The following is a 9,585-nucleotide window of genomic DNA, read 5'->3' as shown; positions in this document are numbered from 1 at the left end:
AGGTGCTTTTATGCTTAATTGTTTCGGGACGGATTTACTTTTAAACTTTGTGTCTTTCTCATTTGAACAATAGCCAAATCATACTTAGCTCTCTTGCGCTTATATGTCGAGTCTGACACTGACTGACCATTGACTTACGAGCTGGAGCAGCGTCACTCATCAATACACGGTGCGGTGGCTCGTGATCCTTGAGAGAGAGACGAGCGTGTTTTTGCTTCCAATTACCTACCTTCTATGTGGCGTGTGACCGTAGCGCACGCCCATTTTGGATCACACTTGAAGGCTTTCGAGGCGCAACAGAAACCTCTCATGCACTTTGCGGTCTCAAGGTGAGACTATTTGACTATACCTCTCAAATTGCGGAGTTACAGGTGATAAGCTTCAAAAGTGAAAGTGAAAATCAGCATCAAACACCTGTGGACTCGATTATGGAACAAGTGGATATGCTGAATTGTTCTTCTCCAACGTCTTCTTTTTCTTCCACCCTCACCAACGGCTCCTCCGTCGAGTTCACGCAGAGTGTCCCCTTCCAGGGGAGCAGCACCCTATTGACAGCGATCATCTCCATCACAGTCTTCATGGTGGGCCTAGCCGGCAACAGCCTGGCCATCTACGTGGTGCTGCGCTATGCCAACATGAAAACGGTGACCAACATCTACATTCTCAACTTGGCTGTCGCCGACGAGCTCTACATCATCGGGCTGCCTTTCCTCACGACGCAGAATGTGCTCTCCTACTGGCCCTTCGGATCCTTCCTATGTCGGCTCGTCATGACCGCGGACTCCATGAACCAGTTCACGTCGATTTTTTGCCTCACCGTCATGTCTGTTGACCGCTACCTGGCCGTGGTGCACCCGATCCGGGGCTCCAGGTGGAGGCACCCGCGCGTAGCCAAGGCAGTGAGCGCAGCGGTGTGGGCTGTTTCTTTTGTGGTGGTCCTGCCTGTGGTCATTTTCTCTGATGTGCAGGTATGTACCACTGGTCCTGAGGACGTTTTCCGATGCACCACTATAAGAGTTGTTTGTTTGTTTGCTTGTTTTTTGTGTGTGTGTTTAAAAAAAAAAAAATTTTTTGCAAAAAATACAGACATGCACTTGTGTAGAGAAATATGATGACGTCATGGTACAACGCAACAGTGTTTTAATAATAATAATAATACAATTCCTAAATGTCATTTAAAATACCACACAGCTTTTATTGATATCTTCCCCTGATCAACACAAAATGAATGACAGCAAAGCAGTCAAGACGTTTTTTCAACCTAACAATTTTAGAAATTAACAGCATTATTTTTTGTAATTGCACGTTTATACATTATAAAAATACACATAGACTGAGATGATTTGGTTTTACAATTCAGTGTTCCACAAACTGACACCTTGAATTGAAATACATAGTTCTTTTTGTTTTCTTCTGTGTTTAGTATTAGAATAAATTTTTATTATCTTAGTCTAATATCAGCTTTACCCTGTATTTTTATTTTTATTTTTAAATACAGCGAATCTCTGAGACAGGAAATAAATTAGGAATTTAAGTCATTTTATAACCATGCTCGAACTGCTAACGTTTGTATCTCAAATCATCTTTTCCCATTTGAATGACCGGAAATCCAGACGGCATGCCCAAACACACACACACACACAAAAGGCAGTTTTAATGTGTTGTAGAACACTATATAATATAGTAACTTCATTAAAAAAAAAAAAAAAGCATACAGTAATGACCAAATGAAGTATATGCTACAAAGAAACTAAACAGTTCACAGTTCATCAATTAAATGGCAATTGCGGTATGTAGCTCTTTCTGGTGTTCCTACTTTTGCCACTTAGGGGCAGCAGACAGACATGTATTGTTCTGTACGACATTTCAACTCCTCTCAACTCAACATAGCACTAATTTTGGTTCTTCTTTACATAAGATAAAGAATACATAGCTGTAAGCACTGCAACATATAGCCTTAAATACACAAAGTGCAATTGTAATTGAATGGGGGGAAAAAAGCAAATTGAAGATTGCTGTTAACTCTCTCTAAGTTCATGTAACTGATTCAGTAATGTCCCTTTAGGACACGTTTAACTCGTGCAACATGATCTGGCCAGAGCCAACAGACGTGTGGTCAACAGCCTTCATTCTCTACACGACCACAGTGGGCTTCTTTGGACCCCTGCTCATCATCTGCCTCTGCTACCTGCTTATACTCATAAAGGTGCGTGCATGCGCTTGTTTGCTGAGTGCTCGTGTTCATATCATCCCTACATTTGTCTATTTTCCCGCAGGTGAAAACTTCGGGAGTGCGGGCGGGCTTTACCTCGCGACGGCGTTCTGAGCGCAAGGTGACACGGATGGTGGTGGTTATCGTGGTGGTGTTTGTACTCTGCTGGCTGCCGTTTTTCATCATCAACATCGTCAACCTCGTGGTCATCATCCCTGAGTCCAGCGCCACCGCAGGAATATACTTCTTCGCAGTCATCCTTTCTTACGCCAACTCCTGCGCCAACCCTCTGCTCTACGGTTTCCTCTCTGACAACTTCAAACAGAGTTTCAGAAAAGTATATTGATTATCTCATCTTTCAATTACAGTTAATGTTGTCCGTGATTAGAAATGATTGGAGTGTGATGCTGGTTGAGAGTGCGATTTTTAATCTGTGTGAAATGCAAAAATCCTATTTCACTGGATTCTGATGTATAAAAGCACAGGCAGAACTTCTGTTCCAGTTTCAGAAGCATCTCTGAGGGCAGCGCCTGTGAGGTTGAGTCATTAACACACATTTGTTGCGAGCCTGCAGGTGCTGCATGCGGAGAGGTTGTGTTGCAAGGCCAATGGTGTGGATGACGGCGACCCCAGCGCTCGCCGTAAAGTGAGGTCAATGCCAACTGAATGTTGCTCTCCTCAACATCAGGTGTCATATCACCCCCAGGTATGTTACTGTAAAGTTTCTTTTCCAGTGTATTAGTGTTTCACAAACTGCAGACTCACTTGCTGCAAAATTCAGCTAGTGTTTTTCACTGACATTGTCGCTCTTTCCCCTTGTTGAAGATTTTTCCTCAGCCTTTAGACTTGCTGATTTCTCACACAGCTGCTGACTTGCACTGCAGCGTCTCGGCATGCAAGGAGTCTACCTCCAGAGTCCCAAAATTCTCCAAGGCCACGACAGCAATTACATCAACCTCCATGAGCACCGAGGCTGAAATTCCCACTATCACCACAGTAGCAAGAGTGTCTGCCGTCTCTTCGAGAATATCCTCATGAAGAGGAGGCTGAGGATGAAAGAAATGTGAGATATGGATGCGAGAAGGGGCAAGCATGTAGCAAATGTATATACTGTAGCTAAATGCAAGTGTATATGGGTCAAAGATGAATAAGGATTTTATCAGACCCAGCACAATTTATTCTAAAAACACATTAAATATTTATTTTTTATTATTATTTACTGTTATCTATAATTTAGGACATACATCGATCAGGAAAGCTTTTTTACAATGGTTGCACCAGATGATGGTTTGTCGCACCACATAATATTTTCAACTTAAATCAAAGTTATGAAGCTAACAATTAGCCCTAAATCAAACAAGCTAGCTAGCTACACAAGTAAAATTATAATGAAGCCATATTTGTTGGACACAGTATAACTTTTTTTTTTTTAGGTCATACCACATGATATCCAAATTTGACCAATTGCTGACCAGTTGCTAAAAGGGTAACTCTTTATTTTTTTTTATTTTTTTTTTATACAGTTCTATATAGTTGTTAGACTAAGATGACCAGATTTTCTCTAGTCATTCTTCGTAAACGGAAGGTTGCGTGTGAAAGACAGCCGACATGCGCAACAATCGCTAATGAAATGGATGTATCTTCAAAAAAAATGTTGTCACATGGCCAACTTCTTCTATGGTTTTCAAAATAACAGGGGTGGAACTATTTGCCTCCTGGTACAAATGACCCCACTCTCCTATGTGTGTGTGTACACATATAATTTCATATTTCATTGAGTATATGTTCATCACAGTAGCCTACATACATTATGGAACACAAGATGCGCTCGTTCTAATTGAATATCATTATTTGTTTACGTAAGGTGAAATAAATAATACTGTAATGATGTTATCTTTTGTATAACGGTAAAGGTGCTTATTTTTGCAAACTTCTGTTGACTTTTCATTTGCTGAACTATTGATTTGTGATGAATGTAGTGCATTTATTGTTATGTGTCCTTGTGGATACGCTTAATTATTTAATTATTTATTTGTAGCTTTTTGCTTGTTATTTGCAGGAAAAGTTGTGATTTGAAGTGTGTTTAGTAATATATTTCACACAGAGGTAATTCAATATTCTCTGCTAACTACTCCGACTATGTTACATACTTTACATTTTGTATCCATCCATAAGTGATGGTAGTGAATTAAAGCATTGTAGAAGGAAACCAATAGATATAAACCAATGTGAAGGCATGTTACAAATTCCTTTAACGTGACCAATTCTTTACTTGTATTTGTTTAGAATGAGGTTGCCTTACTTGCCACACATGTGGTGTACATTAAAATAAGCTTGATATTATGTTGATGGTCCATTGGGATTAATTTGCCATCAAAGCATAATACTATATGTCATACGATGCTTCCATCATTGAACTCGCAGCATCTCCACAGTGATTGGTTCAATCGTCATAATTAAATCAACTCTGCAGCCTTCCTGCCACCTGGTCAATGTTGTAGTTTCAGAAATACTTCAACTGGTCAAAATCTCTCAACAGTTCACTTTCAATCACAGCAAGGGAAGGGTTTAAAACTGTCAATCTCACTCATCTTTTATGACTGTATCAAAATATGGCTACAAAATAATTAAAATCCAAAACAGTGCGTGTCGGTAGTCGAGTGGTTAGCACGTCCGCTTCCCAGTTCTGAGGTCTCTGGTTCGAGTCCAGGCTTGGACTTTCCTGGGTGGAGTTTGCATGTTCTGCCTGTGCCCGCGTGGGTCTTCTCCGGGTACTCCGGTCTCCTCCCACATTCCAAGGACATGCATGGCAGGTTAATTGGGCGCTCCGAATTGTCCCTAGGTGTGCGTGTGAGTGTGGATGGTTGTTCGTCTCTGTGTGCCCTGCGATTGGTTGGCAACCAGTCCAGGGTGTCCCCCGCCTACTGCCTAGAGCCAGCTGAGATAGGCGCCAACAGCCCCCGCGACCCTTGTGAGGAATAAGCGGTCAAGAAAATGGATGGATGGATGGATGAAACAGTGCGTGTTTAAATCACAATAAATCAGAAGATGTATTGTCTATGGCAGTATTTTTCAACCCTGGTCCTCAGGGCACACTATCCAGCCTGTTTTCTATGTCTCTTAACACAGGTGATTCCAATGACAGCTCATTAGAAAGCTCTGCAGAAGCCTGATAATGATCCTCACCTGCGTTGGAATCGTGAGACGTGGAAAACAGGCTGGATATTGTGCCCCGAGGACCAGCGTTGGGAAACACTGGTCTATGGAAACTATAAATTGTCGTAAAAAATAAATAAATAATAATAATAATAATAATAAAACGGCATGCCTACAATGTGAGGAGAGTGCACAAGTGCAAGTGACAGTAAATCATATATTTGTTGTTTTGGCAGGTTACATGTGGCTGAGGATTTCAAAGACAAGCACAAATGTCAATTGAACCTTGTGATGGAGCTTCTGTTGCCATTTTATGAATAATGAAGGTGTTATAATGTGAAGGGTCTGAGGGGGTGGAGGAGAGCGTCAAAAGGACACAAAACGGAATGAATTCAGCTTCCATCATGTTGTAGTTGGGGCATTCATTTTATTCATTAAATGAAACATGAAAAGACAACTGGCCTTAATAAAAACAAATTCATCAACATCTTGAATGAAAATTGGGCAGCTGGCACTGTGGCCAACTCGTGTCTCTGTCTCTCTCTCTCCCTCTCTCTCTCTCTCTCTCTCTCTCTCTCTCTCTCTCTCTCTCTCTCTCTCTCTCTCTCTCTCTCTCTCTCTCTCAACAACAACAAGGACTTCCATGGCCACTAGAGGTCGCTAAACTAAAATATGTAACACTCGCTCGTAAATTGGCACCTTTTCGAAACGACCTATGTGGTCGTATTTATTGGGGGACCGCAGGGCACATGATGTAGAGATGGAAAAACACTGACATTTGCACCGTCACTGACTGGGAACCTGGGCCAGCTCCAAAGAAGTTACCGAGTGACATGGTAGGTTAATTGAAGACCCTAAATTGGATTGGCAACCAGTCCAGGCCAGGTATACGCACCTCTCCCCCAAAGTCATCTGGGATAGGCCTCAGCGCACACGCGACTCACGTGAGAAAAAGCAGTACACAAAATGGATGGAAAATTTGGCACTGCTATGGCCCAAGGGATTTTCAGCAGCAATAACATAATAAAAAGGCATTTTCTTTTATGATTCTGTCCACTCACCTACCACTCCGTTTGTTAAACCCGCGATAACTATTGGGGTACTGCCAGGTTTTTGGAAGCCCATTAAAAAAATAAATAAATAAATCACTGTAGGCCCCACTACTTCAAAGTCTTTAATATTTTTAAGAGCAGTGTTTCTCAAATGGGGGTACGAGTACTCTAGGAAGTAGTTGAAGGCACTTCAGGGAGCATTTGAGTTTTTAAAAACTATATTCAAATTAGCACCAATGACAAAAAGAGCTTGGTCACACCAACTTCTCCCTGCCACCAGTCCAAAAAAGGTCAACTTAGACTTGGTCTATAGTGTTGAGCACATGAAGTCAAAGTGAGCAATTGTGCCCACTGTTCATGTTGACTTATGTATAATTGTCACGAGATACGTGAGGGATAATGGATGGATTATGGGAAGGACCGCAACTGACAAGGTCCTATTGGATGGACTCAAGTGATGACAGGATTACCCAGATTAGCGATAATGTGCTGTTAGTCAGCACTTGTATTACTAGTCTACACTTAGCTGTACTCTTTATGTCTCTATGGTAGGACTCAAATCCTCAACCAATATAACCCAAGTCACAGCTGTTTGGAAGATACAATTATCTTGAAAACCAACAATTTATTTATTATTAGGTCATCTGGTGTGCTGCAGCAATTTATCAAATGTCAAATATCTGGACAAAATTATTGCTTACTCCTTATATAAATAAATCTAAATATCTCCGAATATTTTGGTTTGGCAAATATATAGAGTAACTGGCAGAACGATTAAATGCTCTTCCAATTGATGAAGGTACATAAATAACCTATGTATGCACTTTTGTGAAATTATTGGAAAGCGGTGTGCCGTAAAACTTATTGAAATGTGAAATATGTCCCTTGGTTCAATAAAGATTGGGAAACACTGGCATAGACTGTGGTTTAGGGGAGCTTTTCGTAATCTTTATTAAAGCACATATTATTTATTTATTTATTTTATATTTATATTTTACAGGTATAATTTATTATTTATTTATTTGTTTGTTATTATTTGTTTTACTCTCCCGGCACCCGGCTCCCGGTGGTCTAGTGGTTAGCACGTCAGTCTCCCAGTTCTGAGGACTCTGGTTCGAGTCCAGGCTCCGGCCTTCCTGGGTGGAGTTTGCATGTTCTCTCCGAGCCCGTGTGGGTCTTCTCCGGGTACTCCGGTCTCCTCCCACATTCCAAAGACATGCATGGCAGGTTAATTGGGTGCTCTGAATTGTCCCTAGATGTGCGTGGGAGTGTGGGTGGTTGTTCGTCTCTGTGTGCCCTGCGATTGGCTGGTAACCAGTCCAGGGTTTCCCCTGCCAACTGCCCAGGGCCAGGTGAGATAGGCGCCAGCTCCCCCCGCGACCCTTGTGAGGAGTAAGCAGTCAAGAAAATGGATGGATGGATTTTACTCTCCACAAAAAACTGTTTGTCTACAGAACAAACAGCAAGCTATACTCTCCTTCAAAACTTTGATGTCCATCATCCCTACCTTAGACTGGAAGTCAAGTTAAACATTTCTTAACAATAATATTTTATATGTGACCTCACTAGTCTAAACATGACATTCTGATTAATATTACAATTTTGGAATATGAGTTACGAAGCAAAATCCAGCCGTTTTTATCCATCTCAGGGGGCGGCCATTTTGCCTCTTGTTGTCGACTGAAGACATCATCAGGCAATGACCAATCACAGCTCACCTGTTTTCTGAAGCTGAGCTGTGATTGGTTGTTACAGGAGCCCTGAGCAACACTGATGTCATCTTCAGGCGACCGCCCCTGAGTTGGATAAAAACGGTTGGATTTTGCTTCATAACACATATTTCATAAATACAATATTAATCAGAATGCAATGTTTAGACTAGTAATGTCACATAAAATATTGTCAATTTTTTTCTTTTCTTTTTCTTTTTTTTTTTTTTTTACTTCTCCTCTAAAGCTACAGGGTCAAGGTGAATGTCTCTCCCTTGTGGGTCACCACAGGATACAATAGAATAGCAATGGGGAGCTCAATTTATTGACGTTTACTGACTAAATGTGTGTGTGCCATTCAATTTTCTATTGCAAAAGGTGTAAACACAATTCATTTAAGTGCAGGGGTCTGCAACCTGCGGCTCTGCAGCCACATGTGGTGCTTTAGTCTCTCTCCTGTGGCTCCCTGTGGAGCTCTGAAAAAAATAAAAAAATAAATAATGTGTGTGTGTGTGGGGGGGGGGGGGGGGTGCGTGTGTGTGTGTGTGTAGGGGTGTGTGTGTGTGTGGGTGTGTGTGTGTGTGTGTGTGTGTGTGTGTGTGTGTGTGTGTGGGTGTGGGTGTGTGTGTATTTAGTCGATTTTGTTTCTTTTTACCTATTTTTAGATGACAAATTCTTTAAATTAATGATTTAGAATACAAAAATGAATAATTAAATATTCAAAAAAATGTCAAAAGTCCACATTTTTAAGTTGTCAGAAAATGAGAGATGAAAGGTAGATTAAAAAATTATTTAAAAATTAAACATGTCCAAAAAGTGGCCATAAAAATGTCCTAAAGTAAAAGAAGAAATCCCGAAAAGTACAATAAAATGTTCACCAAAAATAGCCATGAAATGTCAAAAAAAAGGAAGGTGGGGGACAGAAATTTACCATACGTCTATAAAATTGTCAGTGTCAGAAATTTGACAGAACAACAGAAAAGTCTAAAAATGCATTTAAAAATATCTGAAATTATCACAATAAAAAACAAAAAAACAAAAACGAGAACACAAAAGGTAGAAGAAAACGAATCTTTAAATACTGGATGCCGCTGTAATTTATTTTTATTTTTTTCTGGTGCAGCTGTAATTAGCTCTTGGGCCCTCATTATATTAGACTAACACTAACACTGTGCTTCATTACAATGTTTTGCGGATCCATACAGATTTTTGTTTTTTTAATTTGGCCTAAAATGGCTTTTTTTGACAGGAACATTTGCTAACTCCTGATATAGTGGAAGAACATTTAATTATCCATCCATCCATCCATGAGTATGAAGATTGTCTTCTATACATGTGTTTTTCTCTGTTGTGTGCTGAATGAAGTGTTGGATCCCAGAGCGCAGACACAAATAAGGTTTTAGCTATTTATTCACATAACGATTAAACAAAAAATAACGAGAATGCATCGAGAATC

At 40.6% G+C, this 9,585-nt stretch overlaps 1 protein-coding gene across 1 annotated transcript; it reads left to right on the top strand.

The window, feature by feature from the left end:
• Nucleotides 1-167: 167 nt before the first annotated feature.
• LOC144020501 (somatostatin receptor type 5) lies at nucleotides 168-4,405 on the top strand. The gene is made up of 5 exons (XM_077524055.1): nucleotides 168-968; nucleotides 2,066-2,206; nucleotides 2,277-2,549; nucleotides 2,787-2,918; nucleotides 3,038-4,405. Exons 1-5 carry the CDS (start codon nucleotides 429-431, stop codon nucleotides 3,248-3,250), a joined length of 1,299 nt encoding a protein of 432 aa, XP_077380181.1. The 5' UTR covers nucleotides 168-428; the 3' UTR covers nucleotides 3,251-4,405.
• The last annotated feature ends 5,180 nt before the right edge of the window (nucleotides 4,406-9,585 follow it).

Source organism: Festucalex cinctus, chromosome 6 (genome assembly GCF_051991245.1).
Source record: "Festucalex cinctus isolate MCC-2025b chromosome 6, RoL_Fcin_1.0, whole genome shotgun sequence".
Classification (NCBI taxonomy): Eukaryota; Metazoa; Chordata; class Actinopteri; order Syngnathiformes; family Syngnathidae; genus Festucalex; species Festucalex cinctus.
This window is presented reverse-complemented; position numbering and strand designations above follow the sequence as displayed.

What these genes read in the sequence shown, in the direction of transcription:
- LOC144020501 (XM_077524055.1), top strand. Translation starts at nt 429, where the DNA reads ATGGAACAAGTGGATATGCTGAATTGTTCTTCTCCAACGTCTTCTTTT. An exon ending in TCATTTTCTCTGATGTGCAG is followed by an intron (nt 969 to 2,065) that starts GTATGTACCACT and finishes ATGTCCCTTTAG; the next exon opens with GACACGTTTAACTCGTGCAA. An exon ending in ACCTGCTTATACTCATAAAG is followed by an intron (nt 2,207 to 2,276) that starts GTGCGTGCATGC and finishes ATTTTCCCGCAG; the next exon opens with GTGAAAACTTCGGGAGTGCG.